Source organism: Thalassophryne amazonica, chromosome 4 (genome assembly GCF_902500255.1).
Source record: "Thalassophryne amazonica chromosome 4, fThaAma1.1, whole genome shotgun sequence".
NCBI classification, from domain to species: domain Eukaryota; kingdom Metazoa; phylum Chordata; class Actinopteri; order Batrachoidiformes; family Batrachoididae; genus Thalassophryne; species Thalassophryne amazonica.
This window is the reverse complement of record NC_047106.1, coordinates 108,546,671-108,569,448: the sequence shown is the minus strand read 5'-3', so window position 1 is coordinate 108,569,448 and position 22,778 is coordinate 108,546,671. Positions and strand designations below refer to the sequence as shown.

The 22,778-nt window shown below is 43.1% G+C and overlaps 1 protein-coding gene across 1 annotated transcript in view; it reads right to left on the bottom strand.

The window, feature by feature from the left end:
- nbeab (neurobeachin b) overlaps positions 1 to 22,778 on the bottom strand; it is a 1,103,372-nt gene that overhangs the window by 346,953 nt on the left and 733,641 nt on the right. Inside the window, exon 38 of the mRNA XM_034168398.1 lies at positions 14,916 to 15,040. Within this exon, the coding sequence (XP_034024289.1) occupies positions 14,916 to 15,040 (125 nt within the window). The remainder of the gene's footprint in view (positions 1 to 14,915; positions 15,041 to 22,778) is intronic.

Below are 22,778 nucleotides of genomic sequence, written 5' to 3'. Positions count from 1 at the left end.
GAAAAAAATAAAAAGGTACGTTAGTTTTATCACAGACCTCGTATATATATATATATATATATATATATATATATATATATATATATATATATATATATATATATATATATACGAGGGCTGTCAATAATATAACGGTCCTTTTATTTTTTCAAAAACTATATGGATTTCATTCATATGTTTTTACGTCAGACATGCTTGAACCCTCGTGCGCATGCGTGAGTTTTTCCACACCTGTCGGTGACGTCATTCGCCTGTGAGCACTCCTTGTGGGAGGAGTCGTCCAGCCCCTCGTCGGAATTCCTTTGTCTGAGAAGTTGCTGAGAGACTGGCGCGTTGTTTGATCAAAATTTTTTCTAAACCTGTGAGACACATCGAAGTGGACACGGTTCGAAAAATTAAGCTGGTTTTCAGTGAAAATTTTAACAGCTGATGAGAGATTTTGAGGTGATTCTGTCGCTTTAAGGACTTCCCACGGTGCGAGACGTCGCACAGCCCTCTCAGGCGGCGTCACCAGCCTGTTCAAGCTGAAAACCTCCACATTTCAGGCTCTATTGATCCAGGACGTCGTGAGAGAACAGAGAAGTTTCAGAAGAAGTCGGTTTCAGCATTTTATCCGGATATTCCACTGTTAAAGGAGATTTTTTTAATGAAAGACGTGCGGACGGATCCGCGCGTCGGGACGCAGCCGACGCGGTGCGGCGGCACAGGAAAAACACCTCCGTGTTGATAACCATTTGTAAAATCCAGGCGGCTTTTGATGGCTTTCAGTGGAGTGAGTATATGAGAAATTGTTTAACAGGCAGGACATGTTCCAACTTGTCCTTAAGGCTTTCAACAGAGGTGTTTTTCCTGTGGTGGAGCGTCGCGGCGGCTGCGTCCCGACGCGCGGACCCGTCCGCACGTCTTTCATTAAAAAAATCTCCTTTAACAGTGGAATATCCGGATAAAATGCTGAAACCGACTTCTTCTGAAACTTCTCTGTTCTCTCACGGCGTCCTGGATCAATAGAGCCTGAAATGTGGAGGTTTTCAGCTTGAACAGGCTGGTGACGCCGCCTGAGAGCGCTGCACGACGTCTCGCACCGTGAAAAGTCCTTAAAGCGACAGAATCACCTCAAAATCTCTCATCAGCCGTTAAAATTTTCACTGAAAACCAGCTTAATTTTTCGAACCATGTCCACTTCGATGTGTCTCACAGGTTTAGAAAAAATTTTGATCAAACAACGCGCCAGTCTCTCAGCAACTTCTCAGACAAAGGAATTCCGACGAGGGGCTGGACGACTCCTCCCACAAGCAGTGCTCACAGGCGAATGACGTCACCGACAGGCGTGGAAAAACTCACGCATGCACACGAGGGTTCAAGCATGTCTGACGTAAAAACATATGAATGAAATCCATATAGTTTTTGAAAAAAATAAAAAGGACCGTAACTTTATTGACAGCCCTCGTATATAGATAGATAGATAGATAGATAGATAGATAGATATACATACACACACACACATAAAGGACTACCTCTGTCTGTCTGTCTGGGATAAACTCCCAAACTAGAATATGTAGCCAAGCCCGGCGCCAGAAAAAAAATATTAAGGGGGCGATGAGTTTATCACAGTGTGATAAATAATAATGAATTGGGTGCGCTCCTAGAAAGCTTGTGAATTTAGGCTACATCGTTGTAAGAGTCTGACTGAGTAAGAGTAAAGAGTGATGACAGTATTTTTTTAATTATTATTTGAACGTATAGACCCTCAGTCAAGTGATCGCCTGCATACCACAAAACCAACTGATCTGAGGGTACGACAGGAAACAGTACATTAACCCCACATACAGCCCTCCATCACAAGCTTAAACACAGCACAATTGGGCATGACAGTCACACCATGAGTCAAAGATAAACCTTTCATGTAGATATACAGTGGTCCCTCATTTATCGCGGGAGTTACGTTCTAAAAATAGCCCGCAATGGGCGAAATCCGCGAAGTAGTCAGCATTATTTTTTTACAATTATTATAGACGTTTTAAGGCTGTAAAACCCCTCTCTACACACTTTATACACTTTTCTCAAACAGGCATTAACATTTTCTCACTTTTCTCTCGTGTGTAAACACTCTCAAAGTTCAAATCTTAGTAGAAAAATAAGACCAACCTGTTTTTAGGCCCAAACATTTGTTTGAGAAATAAAAATAGAACGTTTTCCTATAAATAATTATGATGGCTTTTACAACTAACAAATTTAATTTTAACGATCAACCTACGAGGTTGGACACATAAGAAATGATTAATAGTGACTGAACAGTATTTCACAGTTCCTCTGATTGCGCCTCTTCGTCCTGGCGCTGCACTGCTGTCGCGCCTTTTTCCACTGAGTCACACCTCGCTGCAGGTCTTTTTCCGAGTGAAGAACACAGTTATGGGTAGTTGTTGGCGCTCTTTTTTCTTCTGGGCGAGAAGATTCTTATAAACAGACACGCAGAACACAATGCGCGTGTTGTCCCTTCACGGTGTCGCAACAGGTGTCCCGTCATCTCGACAGAACACCGGCCTGCTTGATGAGGACGCAGAGCACAATGCGCTGTTAAAAAAAAAAAGCATGCAAAATTGGACTAAAAAAATCCACGAAACTGCGAGGTGCTATATTTTCCAGTATTTCTTTTTCTTTATTTTTTAATTTTATTTTTGATAACTCTCACATCCGAGGGGGCGAGGTTGATGACGTGAGGGGGTGTCGCCCCAAATGCCCCCTCGTGGCGCCGGGTCCGTATGTAGCCATAAAAACTATATATATTCTGAATCCTCGTGACATGGGGAAAAACTGGTAACATTTTTTAAAAAGTTGAAGTGAAAATTACCCCCAAAATTGCCTTTTATGTAAGAACATACAGTGCTGTACCATGTGCTTTATCAACTGTTCTCAGTTAAGCACCTGACTGTCCTGTACAACCCAGTTTGCCTTCCTGTCTGAATACATTCAACATAACATTATATTGAATCTGTAAAATATAATTACCTTTGGTGTACAACCCAGTACAGTTTGAAGATTTGCTGTCTGAAAACTTTGTATTTTCACCATGTATTGTTGTGAAAGTGACGTGACACGGACCCACAACAGGGGGCGGTAATGAACGGACAATGGATAAGCCAAAAAGTAACAATTTAATGTTGTGAATCACACAACAACGTACAGACAGACCTGGGAGGAGAACTGAGGACCACGATCCGAGACAATGTCTGATGGAATCCCATGCAGACGCACGACGTGGTGGACCAGGAGGTCTGCAGTCTCCTGGGCCGTCGGGAGCTTCGGGAGGGCCACGAAGTGGGCCGCCTTGGAGAACCGGTCCACTATCGTTAGGATGGTGGTGTTTCCCTGGGACGGCGGAAGGCCCGTGACAAAGTCCAGGCCGATATGAGACCAGGGGCGACGAGGCACTGGCAGAGGCTGGAGGAGGCCTTGGGCCTTGTGATGGTCAGCTTTGCCCCTGGCGCAGGTGGTGCAGGCCTGGACATACTCCCGGACGTCGGCTTCCATAGACGCCCACCAGAAGCGCTGCCGGACCACTGCCACGGTTCTTCGCACCCCTGGGTGACAGGAGAGCTTGGAACCGTGACAGAAGTCAAGGACCGCAGCCCTGGCCTCTGGTGGGACGTACAGTTTGTTCTTCGGACCGGTCCCCAGGTCCGGGCTCCGTGTCAGGGCCTCCCGGACGGTCTTCTCCACATCCCAGGTAAGGGCGGCCACGACAGTGGACTTGGGGATGATGGTTTCAGGGGGGTCTGACAGCTCGGTCTTGACCTCCTCTTCGTGCACCCGGGACAGGGCATCAGATCGTTGGTTCTTTGTCCCGGGGCGGTAGGTGATCCAGAAGTCAAAACGTCCAAAGAACAGCGACCAGCGGGCTTGCCTGGGGTTCAGACGCTTCGCGGTCTGGATGTACTCCAGGTTCCGATGGTCCGTGAAAACTGTAAATGGTACCGATGCTCCCTCCAACAGGTGTCTCCACTCCTCAAGAGCCTCCTTCACCACAAGAAGTTCCCGATTGCCGACGTCATAGTTCCGTTCAGCTGGGGTCAACCTGCGGGAAAAGTAGGCACATGGATGGAGAACCTTGTCGGACTCCCCGCTCTGGGATAGCACGGCTCCTATCCCTGAGTCAGAGGCATCCACTTCAACAACAAACTGGTGCTTGGGATCGGGCTGCACCAGAACCGGTGCAGTCGAGAACCGGCGTTTCAACTCCCTAAACGCGGCTTCGCACCGATCCGACCAGGTGAAGGGGACTTTTGTGGAGGTCAGGGCTGTCAGGGGGCTAACTACCTGACTGTAGCCCTTGATGAACCTCCGGTAGAAATTTGCAAAACCGAGGAACTGTTGTAGTTTCCTACGATTCGTTGGTTGGGGCCAATCTCTCACCGCCGCAACCATGGCCGGATCAGGGGCGACGAGGTTGGAGGAGATTATGAACCCCAAGAAGGACAAAGAAGTGCGGTGGAACTCACACTTCTCGCCCTTCACAAACAGCCGGTTCTCCAACAACCGCTGTAGGACCTGACGTACATGCTTAACATGGGTCTCAGGATCCGGAGAAAAAATGAGTATATCGTCTAGATATACGAAGACAAACCGATGCAGGAAGTCCCGCAAGACGTCATTAACCAATGCTTGGAACGTCGCGGGCGCATTGGTAAGGCCGAACGGCATGACCAGGTACTCAAAGTGACCTAACGGGGTGTTAAATGCTGTCTTCCACTCGTCTCCCTCCCGGATCCGAACCAGGTGATAAGCATTCCTAAGTTCCAATTTTGTGAAAATTTGGGCTCCATGCAGGGGCGTGAACACTGAATCCAACAGAGGTAATGGGTATCGGTTGCGAACCGTGATCTCGTTCAGCCCTCTGTAATCAATGCATGGACGGAGTCCGCCATCCTTCTTGCCCACAAAAAAGAAACCAGCACCCATCGGGGAGGTGGAGTTCCGGATCAACCCGGCAGCTAACGAGTCCCGGATGTAGGTCTCCATTGATTCGCGTTCCGGACGTGAGAGGTTGTACAGCCTGCTGGACGGGTACTCAGCGCCCGGTATCAAATCAATGGCACAATCGTACGGACGGTGCAGGGGCAGCGTGAGTGCCAGATCCTTGCTGAAGACGTCAGCAAGTTCGTGGTACTCGGCTGGCACCGCCGCCAGATTGGGGGGGACTAAAACCTCCTCCTTAGCTGTCACACCGGGTGGAACCGAGGATCCTAAACACTCCCGGTGGCAGGTTTCGCTCCACTGAACCACAACCCCAGACGGCCAATCAATCCGGGGATTGTGTTTTAACACCCATGGAAAACCCAAAATCACTCGGGAGGTAGAAGGTGTTACATAAAACACAATCTCCTCCCTGTGATTCCCAGACACCACCAATGTCACTGGCTGAGTCTGATGTGTGATTAGTGGAAGAAGGGTGCCATCTAGTGCCCGCACCGACAATGGTGACGGTAAGGCCACTAGAGGGAGCCCAACCTCCTTTGCCCATCTGCTATCTAGCAGATTTCCCTCTGACCCCGTGTCCACCAGTGCTGGGGCGTGAAGGGTTAAATCCTCACTCAGGATCGTGACTGGGATTCGTGCAGATTTACGGGGTTTCCCCGCGTGGGTATTGTGACCCACCCTTAGCCCAGTCTCTAAGGACGAGTGCTGCTGTTTTGATCGTTTGGGGCATTCTCTCTGTGTGTGCTCAGTAGAGCTGCAGAGAAAACACTCTCCACGGATCAGCCTCCTTTGTCTCTGATCTGATCGTTTTTTGGTCCTGCTCGTTTCCATAGCAACGTCAGCAGGGGGAGCTGTTGTCACGTGGAGAGCCCTGGCAGTGGAGCGTGGGGAAGTCGGCTCCCTTTCAGACCCGGGAGGAAGAGTAACGGCTTGTGCCTGACCACGCCCTTCGTCTCGCTCCCGTCGGTGTTCTGTTAATCGGTTGTCTAACCGTATAACCAGGTTGATAAGCCCGTCTAAATCCCGCGGCTCGTCCTTCGCCACCAGGTGCTCCTTAAGAACCAGAGACAGTCCGTTTACAAAGGCGGCGCGGAGCGCAACAGCATTCCAGCCGGCTCGTGCTGCCGTGATGCGGAAGTCGACTGCATACTTAGCTGCGCTCCGACGCCACGGAGCCGTTCATTACGCAGGACAAAACCACCTCCGTGTTGGTCTCACAGGACGGCTTTCAGATGAATTTCAGACGGATTCTGGTTGCTTTCCAGTCGTGTGAATATCCGATTGAGATTGTGCATGAGCTGGACATGCCAGAACATGTCCTGTGAGGCTTCATCACGGCGTTTCTTTGCGCCGAGCGGCTGCACCGCGACACGTGGTGGAGCCGCTTCTCTTTCCATGACAAAAACTCCTGTAACAGTGAAATGTGCCGTTCATTTTTAAACTGGACGCTGGACCGGTATGTCATCTGACTAGCACAGGAATTGTGAAAAGACGTGGACATCAGCACTTTTTCGGGACATTAAGACAGACATGCGGAGGAGTTCCGCACATCTGTCTTAATGCGGAAAAAGTGCTGATGTCCACATCTTCTGCCTTTTTGTGAAAGTCAGATGAGGTCCCGGATCAACAAAGCCTTCACGTTGGAAATGATCTGGTTGTTTCAGTGGGGTGTCAGCCTGTCGATAGGGGCTGGGAGCGCGCCGCGCTCTCAGGAGTTGTGGGCCTTCCTTAAAGCGGCAGTAACACTCCTTAATCTGTTTAATCCCCATAAAATCGTCCCTGAAAGCCATATTAATTTTTCGAACGGTGTCCACCTGGAGGTCTCTCACAGTTTCTGGAAACAAAATTGATGCAGCAAAGCTCCAAATCATTCAGACATTTATTCGCAATAAAAAATAGACGAGAGGGGTGGACCACACCTCACTCAAAGCCTGCTCACAGGCGAATGATGCAACCGACAGGAGTGAAAAAACTCACGCATGCGCACGAGGGTTCAAGCTTGTCTGACGCAATCACACGTGATTCAAATCCATATGGTTTTTAAAAAAAATAATAAGGTCGGATACTTTTCTAATAGACCTCGTTTATATATATATATATATATATACACACACACACACACACACACACACACACACACACACACACACACACACACACACACACACACATACACTTTGCACTGGGATACCAGTTAAACAACTGAAAATTATAAAGCAGACAATGCTCATACGGACGAGCACATTTTAGCATTGTGTAATATTTAAAATTTCTTTTCCACATTTTCTCTTTAAAAGTACTTCAGGTTGATGGATTCTGGAGTACAGTGTCTGCTGATTACAGAGATACAATGGCATGTTATATGTCATGTTATATATGTAAATATATTGGGTAAGGCATGCAATACAATGCTGCCAACATGTTTGTGTACTCTTGGGCTTACAGGTATGAATATTGTGGTCTTCTTTATGTTAACATTTCTAAAATTATGACCTTTAAACTCAGTGTAAAAATATCTCTGCAATATGACAAATGAAATAAAACAGAAAATCCAAAACAATGGTGGGCGTACGTATACCTCAATGTAAATAGTCACTCTTATGCAGCCAGTTTTCTTTTGCGCAGTCAGGGGATGGACATATAAACATTTCTAAATGACTGAATATGTCATTCACATTCATTCATTAAGAAATGCAAACAATATGGAACTGTGGGGTAAATCTGTGTGGAATAGGCAGTTCTGAAAAATTAAAAGAATGTGCAAGAAGGAAACTAGTAAAGGAAGCCACCAAGACACCCATGACAGTTATCGGCTTCTGCGGCTGTGATTGGAGAAATTGTGCATAGAACACCATTTGACTGTAGCAGTTTCATGGCGGAAAAGCACAGAAAATACACACTTCAACAGCACCAGCATATCTACCTACAACATCAGTGCCGTGCTGCTGTGAGTGCTGTACAAACCAGAGGACACTGAAACTACCCAATCAGTGTGTGGGAAGGTGGTTTGTGACGCCAAATGTTTCTGTTGACCTTGACAATATAAGAATATGAAAACTGATGCAACAATGAACATTTGGATTTGCAATGAACTGTAGTAAAGTGTACAAAATATGTAATACATTTTCTATAAAGATCACATCAGAGTGCTGTGTTTGACATTCTGCATCCAGTGGTGCTTTGCTGAAAAGCTTCTGCCATAGAAAACAAGTATTTGTGAAAACTTTAGTCTAATGAACTATCAAGTGTAATGGTCAAAATCTAGGAACATATAAAATATTTACAATAAATGAATAAATAAACAAAACAATTCTAAATACGTGAGGAAAAGACCAAAAAAATGGCTCAAATCTTAGATGGTGTCAAAAATGATGCAGGTTCCTCACTCTCCTAAACTCCTTGTGGGCTTAAAAAAAGAAAAATACAGAAAATTTCCTGCTTGCTTTCATTTTCTCTGCATGAGCCCGTAAGACTGAAGCTGACTGTGCATAGAACTGTCTGCTCTCTTCAAACTGATGATGGTGGCTGAGCACATGTTGTCATATCCTGCTGTCAAACCTGAAACTCGATCTAGTTTGGACAACCTACTGTTCCTCCACTCCTCCCAGATTAAACAATGGCTTTCATGGTCTAACTCAAACAGTCCTCACTGTTTTTCTACTCTGATGGCTTTGGAGCATGAAACTCCCCTAAAAGTTCAACAGATCCCTTATCAAATCCCAGATCCAGAATTTGGACAAAGGTTACCTGCAATAGATAGGTTTTATCTTTAATGCAAACAAATTAAAAGTGAATATTCATCTTTAAAAAAAAAAACACTAAAGAACATATTAAACACACTGTCACTGCAAATGAAACAGACTGACACTGTAAAAAAGAACAAAAGCGCTTTCTCACTTCATTCCCACACAAAACCTCTCCTGCACAGCGACATCAAAGTCTGCAGGGAAAAAAAGCCTAAAAGTGCAGCTCGCCTCTCAATGAGAACAAGAGGGCCATTCGACTGCAGGTGATGCCTTTCACTTGACAACTTTATACATTATTCCGCTCATTAAAACCACCGCATGCCAGCAGGATTTCAACAAGTCTTCCGTCAGCTACCCTTACACAAGAGTCAAACAACAGAAACAAAAAGGCTGTTCTCGTGATTGAGTGCCGAAATTACACAACATACATCAGCTTGAAGACATCTATCACAGAAGCCACTAAAGGAGAAGACGCACATAACATTTCTGGCAATAACCAATGAATATAAACAACTTTGCAAATGATAAAAAAAAAAAAAAGCAATGAGCAATGCTAAGTGACGAATGGGACACCAGAAAGAGATGAATTAGTAGATATGCACTGCTTTCAGAGTAACTTCATCCTTCACTTTTACACAATAGCACAGCACAAACCACTTTTAATGCTCAAGTCAAGTCAAGTCTGGGAGCATGCGCTGGTGCTGTGATTTGCCATGTTCATGACACCATGTAAGCGCCTTGGGTAGTGATGGCAATCATCCAGGCAAACAACTGGTCCATCCCCACATCTCTAAAATAACCATATATCTGCTGCAGCCAGGTGAAGCGTGGCGTTTCCTTGGCCTTCTCCAGCTACTGGGGTCCTAGTATTGCTCTAATGCACAAAACAACACAATATTCAATGTTAAAAAATAATAAGTTCCTTCGGCTTCTCCCTTGTTTCAGTCTGGGTCGCCACAGCAGGTCTGAAAAAGATATAAAAAGCTATAGATTACATGTATAGCTATAGAATAGCTATAGAATACTAATAATACAGTACTTTTGCACCTCAACACCCAACATGAAACTCTTTTGGTTCCTCCATCTGTCGGCTACTTATTATCTATCAATTATTGTTACTTTGAATTGTAAATGTCTGTATGTGTATTTTGTTATAATTGTTTTTCTGTCATGATTAATTTACTTTTGTATGTTGTGTGGACTTAGTCTGTTTTTATGTTACTGGGACTATGGATGGAAATTAGCACCTTGCTATAATCTGGCATATTTACATGTAATTATGTCCACTAACATGCACTGTCCCATTTCAATTAAATAAACAATTCAGAATAGCTATAGATATAGATCAGACAAATATATAGATTGCACTTCAATAGTGCTTTTCCATCTGAAGGATTTGCTTAAAGCACTTTACACTGATGCCCCGATGGGTAGCACTCAACTACACATCAGGACCAACTTGGAGATTAAGGACCTTGAGCTCCTGGTATGACAGGGACTTGAACAGAGCATCCTCTGGTCTCAAGCCCAGCACTTTAACCTCTAGACCAGGGGTGGGCAACTTGTTCCAGAAGGAGCCAAGAGGGTGCAGGTTTTCTTTGCAGGCACTGACTCCACCAGGTGATTTCACAGATTAATATCACATTGAGCAGATGGAATCAGTTAATCAGTGAAATTACCTGGTGGAATCAGTGGCTGCAAAGAAAAAACCTGCACCCTCTTGGCCCTTTCTGGAACAAGGTGCTCACCCCTGCGCTAAACCATCACCCCCTCATAATTAAGTTTAGTCAAAATATGTTTTATTTCTTTTAAATCTCCCAGGAAATAACCTGTAGTCAAAATCTGCATTTATGCTAAGACAAAAACAGAGAAGCAAACAAATGACATTCAAAACCACAATCAATAAGGGAATAGTGAGCAGTTCATTCATTCATTTTCTATGTCTGCATATTCCATGTAAGGTTTACGGGGGAGCTGGAGCCTACCCCAGCAGTCATTCGGCGAGAGGTGGGGTGCACCCTGGACAGAATGCCAGCCTATTGCAGGGCCACATATAGACAGATAAACACATTCATACTCTGTATTTTCTTCTTTTCTGTAAAACTTTGGAAAAACCTTGTGAATATTACAATGGTCTAAGCAGTGGGTCACCCCTCTGTGTCTGGTCTGCTTGAGGTTTTTTCCTCAATATCATCAGGGAGAGTTTTTTCTTTCCACTGTCGCCTGTGTGCTTGCTCTAGGGCAGGGGTAGGCAACCTGTTCCAGAAAGAGCCATGAGGGTGCAGGTTTTCTTTGCAGCCACTGACTCCACAAGGTGATTTCACTGATTAACTGATTCCATCTGCTCAAAGTGATATTAATCAGTAAAATCACCTGGTGGAGTCAGTGGCTGCAAAGAAAACCTGCACCCTCATGGCTCTTTCTGGAACAGGTTGCCTACCCCTGCTCTAGGGATTGGTGAGGTTAGACCTTACTCGTGTGAAGTGCCTTGAGGCAGCTTTGTTGTGATTTAGCGCTATATAAAATAAATAAAAATACACCTACAGTCAATTTAAAATCACTGATTCACAAAACCTACGTGTCTTTGGAAGTGGGAGGAAGACGGAGCACCCGGATAGAACCCATGCAAACACTGTGAGGACATGTAAACTCTACACAGAAAGGAACAGGCAGGAAATGATTATAGAAGCTTCTCGCCATGATGCAACAGTGCTAAGCCCTGAGCTATGGTGCTGCTGAAATACTGACTAATAAGCAGTCTAATGTTTCACGATGCATCCAAACAGTTCAGGTCACGTTTGGAAGCATGTACTGGTGCCTCATGACAACATACCTACTCCCCACAGAGCCATGGAGGATCCTGTCTATTAGCAACCCCTTTTTTGGAAAACATCAAACAAGTTACAAAGTAAGACCAATAAACCAACACCCACAGTAACTACCGTACTGTGAGTAAGTGCACAAAATTATATCCCTAGCTCTAGAATGCTAGTTGATTGCATGTATTATTATCGAAGGTAGTAAACAGTAGTTTGTGGAGATCAGCGGCTTTGGTGACTTTGTTAATGATAGAACATTTACTGACCTTGACTTTGCAGGTGATGCTGTGATCTTTGTGCCCTCATTGGATATCCTGATGGCAACACTTAAAGAGCTCCCAGAGGTAAAAATTACTGCTCAACATTTGCTCTTCCACAGCTGAAGAGGCCAAAGTGAGATGGTCATTTCAGCCTCATTTTAGTTTCTATTTTGTCTGTGAAAATTATTTCATAGCTTGATGTGATCTCTTTTGAAATCTTTTTCCCCCCCACAAAGTCCTCATAGTTGTGTTGGAAAAATAAGTAAACATTTTTGAGATCTCATTTCTCATTTGAGTTTCATCTAGGCTGAGTGAGGAGTTGGGGTGTCTGGGTTTGAGATGGTCCTTGATCAAGACTAAGATTTTGTAGAGACAGTGGTATTCATGGCTCTGGGTCATCAGCTTTTGAGATTGGGAGATGCTTCAGAAAAAGTCATGGTTTCATGAAGATGCTGGACATAGGTGTTTAGTAATGCTAATACCATTACAGCAGAAAGAACGTCCACATCTTTAGGATAAGGTCTTCCTGTATATGGGTGTGAAACGTGGGTACTGTTGGATGGATTTTGTGTCAAACAGACAGTTGTTTACTGACTGGTCACACCAATGGTAAAACGTTACAACTTACCCATAACCTAAAATCTGAGGACAATGTGTGATCGATTGTGGAGATCGTAGCTGGTCACTGTTGGACAAAACAGTCATGGGTGGTTTTGGAGCATGTTCAAAAATCCAGTCGCAACTACACTATACTCATTGAAGTTGCAGGAGTTTGCAAGAAGCTTGTTCTACCAGTCTTGAGTTATTGCACAACCAGTCTTTCATCATCATGTGACAACTTGTGGCAGGAACAAGTGGCAACAAGCAGCTCTGCCTTGTGCAAGTGCCTGCACCATGTGATAATCTTTGGAGTCATGAGTGGTACAACTTTATGATCAGTAATGCCATTTACCATGATCACTCTTTATGTTAGTCTAGTCATGATATCAGTTCAGCAACTGGAATAAATTTGTTGTGTACCAAAGCTATTTTGGAAATGCTACACTAGGCGCTGTGCTTTTTCATTCATTCATTTGTCTAGATGTGCAAAAACAGCTCTCCTACCAGCGTGCTGGTTCTATTATAAACATAAACTCAAATATGCTCAGTCCATGCATACAGGCGGCATGTGTCAATGTGCAATGGCATGCTTTGGAGCAGCCTGGATTTGTAGGAAAAGTCGTGAAAAAATGTTCTGTTTTCTTTAGCTTTGCTCAGTACCATAGACAACAATCAGCATATTTTATTCCAAGTACTCAGGACTACAGACAAGTTTTGGGTGAATGGATCTACCACATAATGGGTCACTTGCGCAATCAATTAGTCGTGTGTTGGTGTGACTATACCTTTAGGGAAACTAATATGAGGAATATTACCTGCATTGTGAGGGAACACCAGCTGTCACATTTTTGCATTGTGGCATGATTCTTTGGGTATGATCCAGCTCACAGGTTGAAATTGGTCAAAGGGAAGCCTATGTTTCAGCTGGCTACAGCTGACAAATGGTCATTTTTAAGAGGGGGAGATGGACCGATTGTGTGCCTGGGTGGTTGCCATACAGGACTCCACAATTCTGTTGGTAGGGGATTTGGCAATGCCTGTCACCAGCACATGCTCCCAAACCAGACCTGAATTAACAACCGGGTCCTCCTTTGTATTGACGAGCCCAGCGGATCTGTTTAAAAATATAATTAGCAAATACTAAGTCCCTTCAGTTTGTCCCTTTTTTCACTCTGGGTCACCACAACAGTTCTGAGTTGGAGCTGTGTGTTGATTTGGCACAAGTCTGTGGCTGGGTGCTCTTCCTGACACAACTAAACCATCACATGGAGAATGGGTAGGGGTGGTCTTGAACAGGGAACCTTCTGCTCTGCAATCAGGCGCAGTAACTGCTTGGCCATAACTGTGACAAATGTAACTGCAAATACGATATAAAATTTCACTGAAATCCAGTTGAGGAGTTGCACTTACAAGACTCACTGACAGACGGACAGACAGGCAGACAGAGAGAGTGACATTCCTGTCTGTCTGACAATGTTTTTATTTTTAAATTAATTAATTAATTAATTGCAGGGGTATAATTCATACACTGATTGTATCATTTTTACTTGCTACAGACTACCGAACGCTGCACCAGAGATACTGTAACCTTGCAGACAAGGAAGAGTTTTTTTTTTAAACAAACCTTTAAATGACCAAAAACATCTTTGGAATTCTTCAGTTTTCCTTAAACATTTGCTTCCCTGAGTGCCCCCAGCACCACCATAAACCCATCACCAAAACACTACAAAATTGCCTGATGGTGAAAATGAACAGAACCACTTGAAAATCTAAAACAGACGGTGCAATTATTCCATGTGTGTCACATATACGGACCACCTGCAGCAGGAGCAGCAGCTGGCATGTGTTGATCTACAGTGCTGGCATAATCTTCAGAACAGCGACCACAGCAGAGCAAGCGCTGAAAGCAGCCAAATAACACCCTGAACTTCTCCAGAAGTCAGTCTGAGAAGCTCCAACACTGAGGTCAGTGAACATTCTGACTATCCTCTATGTACTGCTGTAATTCAAAAAAATCATTATTAAAGGTTACACTGAACATAATGTATGCGTTGCTTTCTATAGAGTTGAGGCTGGCGCCATACATTTCAGAGTCAATGCTTCCACCCTGCTATGTTGCTCAATTACAGCGTAGAAAAAGGACCCATGCTGATTAACAGAACTGTGCAGCTTTCTTGTAAAAGTTGGTGATGCATAACATCAGATAAAATTGACAAAAGGTGGTGAGTAACACTGCAGAGCCAAAGTGGCAAAAGCAATAACTGGAGAGACCCAATTTGTTCTTGAGTTAATGATGTAATAGATTGTTTAAAAAAAGTGCAATAAAATGTATGTGTTATGTTCCATTAACAGGGCTCATAAATATGTCACTTATAAAGGTGACACTTATACTAATACATTGTATCATGCTTTACGGCAGAAAATGCTTAATTTTCAGTTATGACACAATGAACATTTTATGTAAAAGCAAACAAACATACATAAATAAATAAAACAAATTTACCAGTGAAACTCACCATAGTCCTGTAGCGATTTGCACATAACATCTAAGTGGGTGGAGCCAAATGGGTTCCTGACAAATCTCCGCCTCCGCCGCAAGTCATCTTCCCAGTAGTCCAGACGCCAGAAGTCATGTAACTGACTATAAGGAGAGACAGACAGACAGACAGGTTAGGAAGAGCACACAGCCCTAGTAATGGTCTGATTACAGGAGCAGCTACCTTATCACTGGAAAACATCAGGCTGCAGAACACAGATTTAATAGACTGATTAGTGTGGCACTCTGTAGAGGCTTAGCAATATTACATCAACTGTGGCCTATAGTATCAGACCAGCGGGGAGCACCAGCAGCCGCTGCACACATAAATCACTGGCACTCCTATTAACAAATACAGCATCAAATTACAAGTATAAATGGCGCAGCTTGCCTCCTTTTTTACAATGTTTTTTAACAAGTCTTGTAAATCAAAGGTAGGAACCTCAATATAGACAGCGTGGGGTTTAATGATCGGGGTCTTGGGGCGGTTGAGGCATGAGCCTATAAAACAAGCCCCCTCTGTGCATTTGCGGAGCCATGATTAAAATAATGTGCTGAAATATTCATCGAAATGATTCCCAGAGCCCTGGGGCAACCCAACAGAAAATTGCATTTTTATTCATTATTAATAACAGCGAATTAGGGTCGTAAAAAAAAAAAAAAGAGAAAAAGAAAAAGAAGAAAACAGTTCCAGCATGTGGTAACCATCTTTGTAAATGATTATTCCAACATTAGTGAGGACCTGGGATAATTTTATTGCCTGCAGCTAATGCAAACCATTAAGCACCGAGGCTAGCATTAGGTTACTAAGTGCTGCTTGTTCCAAATGTGCAATAGCTGGAGATATTTCAAAGCCTTTGTGTTTCCTTTGGGGAAAATACAGAAAAAAGGTCCTGCTTTAATTTACTCTTAACAGCAATATGGTTTAAAAAAAAAAAAACACAATACAGTGATGTCTCATATAACTGGTATATAAATGATGGTATGGTAAAGGGTGAGCACATCGCTCTGGCACGTGATTTGTCATTTTCTGGCAAAAGGGAAGAAATACGACATCACTCTGTTTCATTTAGTTCAGCTTCAACTGCTATGGTATGTGTGGATTACAGAAAAACACTCTAATACCCACAAAGTTTAACTCATACAGACACTTTTATTGCCATTTTTACACAAACACGAACATATCGTTTTTTATGTGCTCATCTACAATTTTGCCTTTAAACCCATATTACAAAAAAAAGTAAAATTCTAGAGAAAGCTGTCCAATAAACCTTTGGCTCTCCTACTGTGCGAACACAATCCAAGTAGAGATATGTTCAGTGCGTGCAGGATACAGTAAGACCTTGGCAGCGGCGGCCAATTTCATTGTATGGTTTCTACCCCCTTTCCTGCCACAGTATTGAGTCAGTCTAAACAGATTAAAGTGTTACAGCAGGATCACATCACAGAATACTGCCTCCTTGCTCCATGAATGTAATATCTACAAATGTCAGAAATCAAGAGGCTCAGGAGATTTAGCTGGGCTCTGACAGCAACAAGAGCTCAGTTTCAGTTAAGTATCAATCAAAATGGTGTGCGCGTGTCTTTGTGAGCACATGTGAGTGCACAAGGTATCACGAGCCCCTGTATGCAAAGCAAGACTGAACGCCTTGAGCTTGTCCCCTGTCAATCTCCCTCAAAGCTTAGCCGAGGTAAAGAGAGATGTCAGTGGGTGTAAAGGAGAAACCCACGTAAATGATATTGTAAACGCAAGATTACACAGTGTGAAATATGTAAATCCACTCTCGGCATCTGGGACATTACTGCTGAAGATTATGTCCTCCGGTGCAAATAGACACCAGATGTCAGTGGGGGATAAATCTGGCACTTTGAAGATTCGCTTTTAACAGTATTTAATACATGTGATGCTTAAAGACAATGATTTGTGAACTATAATACAAAGGAGGGCTCATTTTACAAGAAAAACTGTACAACAAACCACAACTTACAATGACTGATTATTCAGTTTTCAATGTCAAAATTTTAGTTTCTCTTCCGTTAGTGCTGTACTGTGCAGATGGTGGTCTGATCCTGTCTGTGCAAGATCTGAGACCATCTACACAATATAGTCAAAGATACATCAGATTTGACCTGCACCAAAATACTGGTGTGACACAACAAACCCTTTGATAGTGTAATGATAGTGAAATGCACTGCCAAAGGAGATCCACAGTGTGTGTTCATACACATTTCGTATGTGGCAGCAAGCTACTAAGAATAGAGCAATACAAAATATCAAGGTTTTTTTTATCCCAACCAAGTACAGCACTGACAATGTATCTCTCCGCCAACAAAACAAATCTTCCCTGTTCTTACACATTACATCCAGCATTAAGCAAAAACTACTGAACAAATGTCTTTGAAACTTGGTGGAAGAATACAAATATTTTTGCTTTTATACAACCCCAATTCCAATGAAGTTGGGACATTGTGTAAAATGTAAATAAAAACAGAATACAATGATTTGCAACTCCTCTTTAACCTATATTCAACTGAACACACCACAAAGACAAGATATTTAATGTTCAAACTGATAAACTTTGTTTTTGTGCAAATGTTTTCTCATTTTGAAATGAATGCCTGCAACACGTTTCATAAAATCTGGGACAGTGGTATGTTTACCACTGTGCTACATCACCTTTCCTTCCAACAACACTCAATAAGCGTTTGGGAACTGAGGACACTAATTGTTGAAGCTTTTTAGGTGGAATTCTTTCCCATTCTTGGTTGATGTATGACTTCAGTTGTTCAACAGTCCGGGGTCTCCGTTGTCATAATGCGCCACACATTTTCAATGGGCGACAGGTCTGGACTGCAGGCAGGCCAGTCTTGTACCCGCACTCTTTGACTACAAAGCAACGCTGCTGAAACATGTGGCTTGGCATTATTTTGCTGAAATAAGCAGGGACGCCCCTGAAAAAGACGTTGCTTGGATGTCAGCATGTGTTTTTCCAAAACCTGAATGCACCTTTCAGCATTGATGGTGCCATCACAGATGTGTAAGTTGCCCATGCCATGGGCACTAACACACCCCCATACCATCACAGATGCTGGCTTTTGAACTTGCGCTGGTAACAATCTGGATCCTCATTTTCTTCTTTTGTCCGGAGGGCACGATGTCCATGATTTCCAAAAACAATTTAAAATATGGACTCATCAGACCACAGCACACTTTTCCACTTTGCGTCTGTCTATTTCAAATGAGCTCGGGCCCAGAGAAGGCAGCGGCGTTTCTGGATGTTGTTGATGTACGGCTTTCGCTTTGCATGGTAGAGTTTTAACTTGCACTTGTAGATGTAGCGACGAACTGTGTTAACTGACAATGGTTTTCTGAAGTGTTCCTGAGCCCACATGGCAAGATCCTTTACACAATGATCTTGGTTTTAATGCAGTGCCGCCTGAGGGATCGAAGGTCACAGGCATTCAATGTTGGTTTTCGGCCTTGCCGCTTATGTGTAGAAAGTTCTCCAGATTCTGTGAATCTTCTGATTATATTATGGACTGTAGATGATGGAATCCCCAAATTCCTTGCAACTGAATGCTGAGAAACATTGTTCTTAAACTGTTGGACTATTTATTCATGCAGTTGTTCACAAAGTGGTGATCCCCGCGCCATCTTTCCTTGTGAATGACTGAGCCTTGTGGGGATGCTCCTTTTATACCCAATCATGACACTCACCTGTTTCCAATTAGGTGTTCTTTAAGCATTCATCAACTTTCCCAGTCTTTTGTTGCCCCGTCTCAACTTTTTTGAAACATGTTGCAGACATCCATTTCAAAATGAGCAAATATTTGCACAAAAACAACAAAGTCTATCAGTTTGAACATTAAATTTCTTGTCTTTGTGGTGTATTCAATTGAATATAGGTTGAAGAGGATTTTCAAATCATTGTATTCTGTTTTTATTTACATTTTACATAATGTCCCAACTTCATTGGAATTGGGGTTGTATTTTTTTTTTTTTTAAAGATTTGTGCATTATCGCTTGAGAAGTTCACAAAATGTTGAAAAATGAACTGTCAATGTTAAAGAAAGCAAAACAAAATTTAATAAATTAATTCAAAAATCTGTCCTGTTAAAAGTTGGCCCATATCCCACCGTCCCACCAAGTTTCAAGGAAATCAGTTCAGCGGTTGTTGAGTAATCCCGCTATAAGACCAACAGGACTGAAAACATGTTCTTGGTAGAACTAATTATTGCATTTAGCAGGTGATTTTTTTGCACAAGATCCCTACATTAAAGACAATAAACAATTCAGTCAATATCATCAGATATATCATAGTGTCTGACAAAAAAACAATATAAATATGTTCATCAAATAAATACCTTCATCAAGCAGTGCTGGCTTAAGACTCCCTTACTTTTCCACGTCAAATGTTTCTGGCTTCATGACAACCTTAAAAAATGAGTGTGATCCAGCCTACTCGAAACTGCAAAATTTATTAGCCTCGTCACCCATCAATCACCCAAATGGATTTCAAACTGCATTTTAAAAGCTAATTTTCCAGCACTGATAACCTACAGGAAACAGGAGCGCCATTATTTATGGTTGCTTTCAGACTTGCTAAGTGCAGCAGGATAAATGTGAAAGAAGACTATCGTCTATTCTCTTCTCCTTCAAATAGGTATTTAAAGAACATCTCTCCTGAAGAGTGAGTCTGGAGGTTTGTGAGGTGCCACATCTAGCACGCAGAGTCCACAGGGAATGTGTTTTGTTTCTAAAAGACTTAAAAACATCTTTGACAACTGACTAATTCAAAATAAAATAGGGAGGAAAAGAAAACTAAAGGCAATGATAATGTTTCATGGGAAACTCTAATATCCATCTTCAAAAGAGTGGTACTTTTGACAGCTGTCATATTTTCACATTACATTAAAGGTGATACAGCATATTCTTAGTTCCAATGTAATATGTGGGGAACAAAGACTATATTGTTATTGCTCTCAGATTTTTTAAAAATTATCCATAACTGATGATAAATTTGCCAAAAGTCAGATGGCCTCACATACTTTGGAATGCTGCAGTTCCACAAGGCATTGTACAATACCAAATCAGAAAAAGCTGGGACAGTATGGAAAAATGACAAGAAAAATCAAACAGTGATTCTTGCATTTACTTTGACTTCTGTTTCATTGCAGACACAAGGAAGCCAAGATAATTATTTTATGAGGTCAACGTAATTTCATTTGGCAACATACAGCAGTTCCTGCATTTAAGGCATGCAATAAATTCCCCCCAAAAAGTTGGGACACCAAAAGCATTTACCACTTTGTAATGCTGACATTTCTTCTGAAGATATTTTGGCATTGACGACACCAAGTGTTAGGGCCCCTTCACACATAACACGGCATGGGGTGAAAGAAGCAGAAACCGGAAGGAAATCCGCAAACAAAAAATGAAATGGGGAACCACAAAACATTCCACATGATGTCCGAAGGAACACACGGTTGGACAGGTGTGCACAAAGCTGTGGTATCGCGCATACCAACACAGTGTGAGCATGTGGAAAGTTGTGCACAAAGCAGCGGAAAAAACCCCCCACCACAATTCATAACACTTAATTCCTGTTATAAAGAGCAGACTTAGCCTCTGCCTAGACGTACACCAGGAAGTAATGAAGTGGATTACTGCTCTCCCTTTTATGTTTTACATGAATTACCTGATGCGCTCATCTCATGAAGACATCAGCTGGGCTCTCGTCTCATGAACAGCCCGCTCCAATGTCATGAACACATCAGCCGGCATGGCTGATGTCCAGCGCGCAGTGATCCGCTGGTGACCGCGTTGCAAATGTGATATGTGTTTTAATTATTACAATATGGGGAAATCCCGTAGTTACACGCGCCTTATGGTGGCGTCCAGCTTTGCGGTGTGCTGATGTGGCAGTCAGCTGACAGGTGTATGTCCACAGCAAAGCGTATGAGCAAAGCGATCACACATGAATGAGTTCACGCCTTTACCTTTCTTTGTTTTATTTAATTTTCACTTTTTCTCTCTGTCATGTAAGCTACAATTTACGTGGTGGAAGGGACATCAGCCTGCCCGTCCAGCTCATTAATTCCACACCATGCTGCGCACTCAGACGCTGGTCGGTCCTCAAGTGATCATGTCTATACGTAACTATCAGCATGTCATGAGGGTGTGAGCACCTGCCCACACATGTGCATTGTGTGTTCTCCAGCTGAGTTGCAGTACACAGCAGTCAGCTGCCCCAGCAGTGCACTGCGCTGGACAGTGACCGGACTCTGGGACCCTTAGCCACAGCTGACAATGTTGGATTCATGGTGTGTGTGTGTGTGTGTGTGTGGTTGGGGGGGGGGGGGGGGTGACGACACACTCCACAAGCCATCTGTGTGTGTGTTACTTGGTAACGCACACTCGTGTTGTTCTTAGACAATTTTCACAGACAGCGCGAATGTGGTCAGCTGCTCTCTTTGTGCCGGGGAGTGCAAATAGCCCCGCCTTTTCTAAGTGCCCAGCGGGCGGTGTTGGATGTTCATGTGTGGCACCTGGAATCTGGCCGACACCTGCCGAGAGAGGGGTCGAATGGGCACTCGCAGAGCACTCGCTGTCTTTCGGCCGCTGGTGTGAAACAACAGTTCTACCCCCTGCCCCCATACACACACACACACACACACACACACACACACACACACACACACACACACACACACACACACACACACATACTCCCGTGTTTCCAGGATTGTCACAGCAACTACCAGTCTCTATCTGACCTGAACCTGTGTGGAACCAGTGTGGATCTCTGATTGTTATTAGGCGCGTACTGATTTTGGCATAAATTATATGCCACATCCATGCAGACACACCTCCAGATCTACAAAGAAAAAGAATCTAATGTGCATGTTTTAGTTCAACAAGTTAAATAACATTCAAGAAAACACTGAGATCTCTGCAAATATTCTGCCAAAGTGCTGGTCCATAGCAAATGGCAACTGTTGCACTTAAGTCCCTTTGTTTATTGCCTCAACCCACCATTAATATATTATCCTCCACCGGCCATTAACCCAGAAAGGGGATATAGAAGTACAGTCCATCCCTCCGTGTGTGTGTGTGTGTGTGTGTGTGCGTCTTGGAAAGATGAAATTTCAGCATAATTGGGATTCACCAACACCTTTCAAAGACTGCTCGCTTTGCTGAAGATAGAATTGATTCTTGTGCCCATGGCAATTTCAGCATTATTCACTGGATTTTCACTGAATTAGAACTAGACATCCCAAATGAGTACAGCTCAAATGGGTTCAAATTTGAACATAACTGAATTCCACCAAAACCTTTTAAGGAAACAGAGTTTTAGTGAATATTGTATATTGTATTGAATATTGTGTTGAATATTGTACTTGCAGTTGTTTTTTATTTTCAAATATAGTATGAGACCGCAAAGGTCATGCTTCAGTGAATAGCTCCCAATTTATCTGCAAAAGTGATCAAGCCAACACTAAGACAGTTGAATGCCATGGTACTGTGCAAAATACTGACAGATGATACACAGCGTTTGAGAATGTGTTCTTGTTTTTTTTTTTCTTACTTGTCAAGTCATTACTCAAAGTTCTGAAAAAAGGACAAAATATGTCGTGTTTTGCTTGCACTTCCTTGATCAAGATTTGTATTTCTGTGTGTGACAGGTTTTTGTTTTTGTCTCCTTTGATTTCTCTATGTTGCTAGACAGCAATTCCTGACAGTTCTGACCACCTTAAATGGAAAGTGTGTGTCCATAATTGGTCATTTAGGGTGGTTCATTATATAAATGAGGATTCATGTGTATCAGCACAGAGTGCCAAT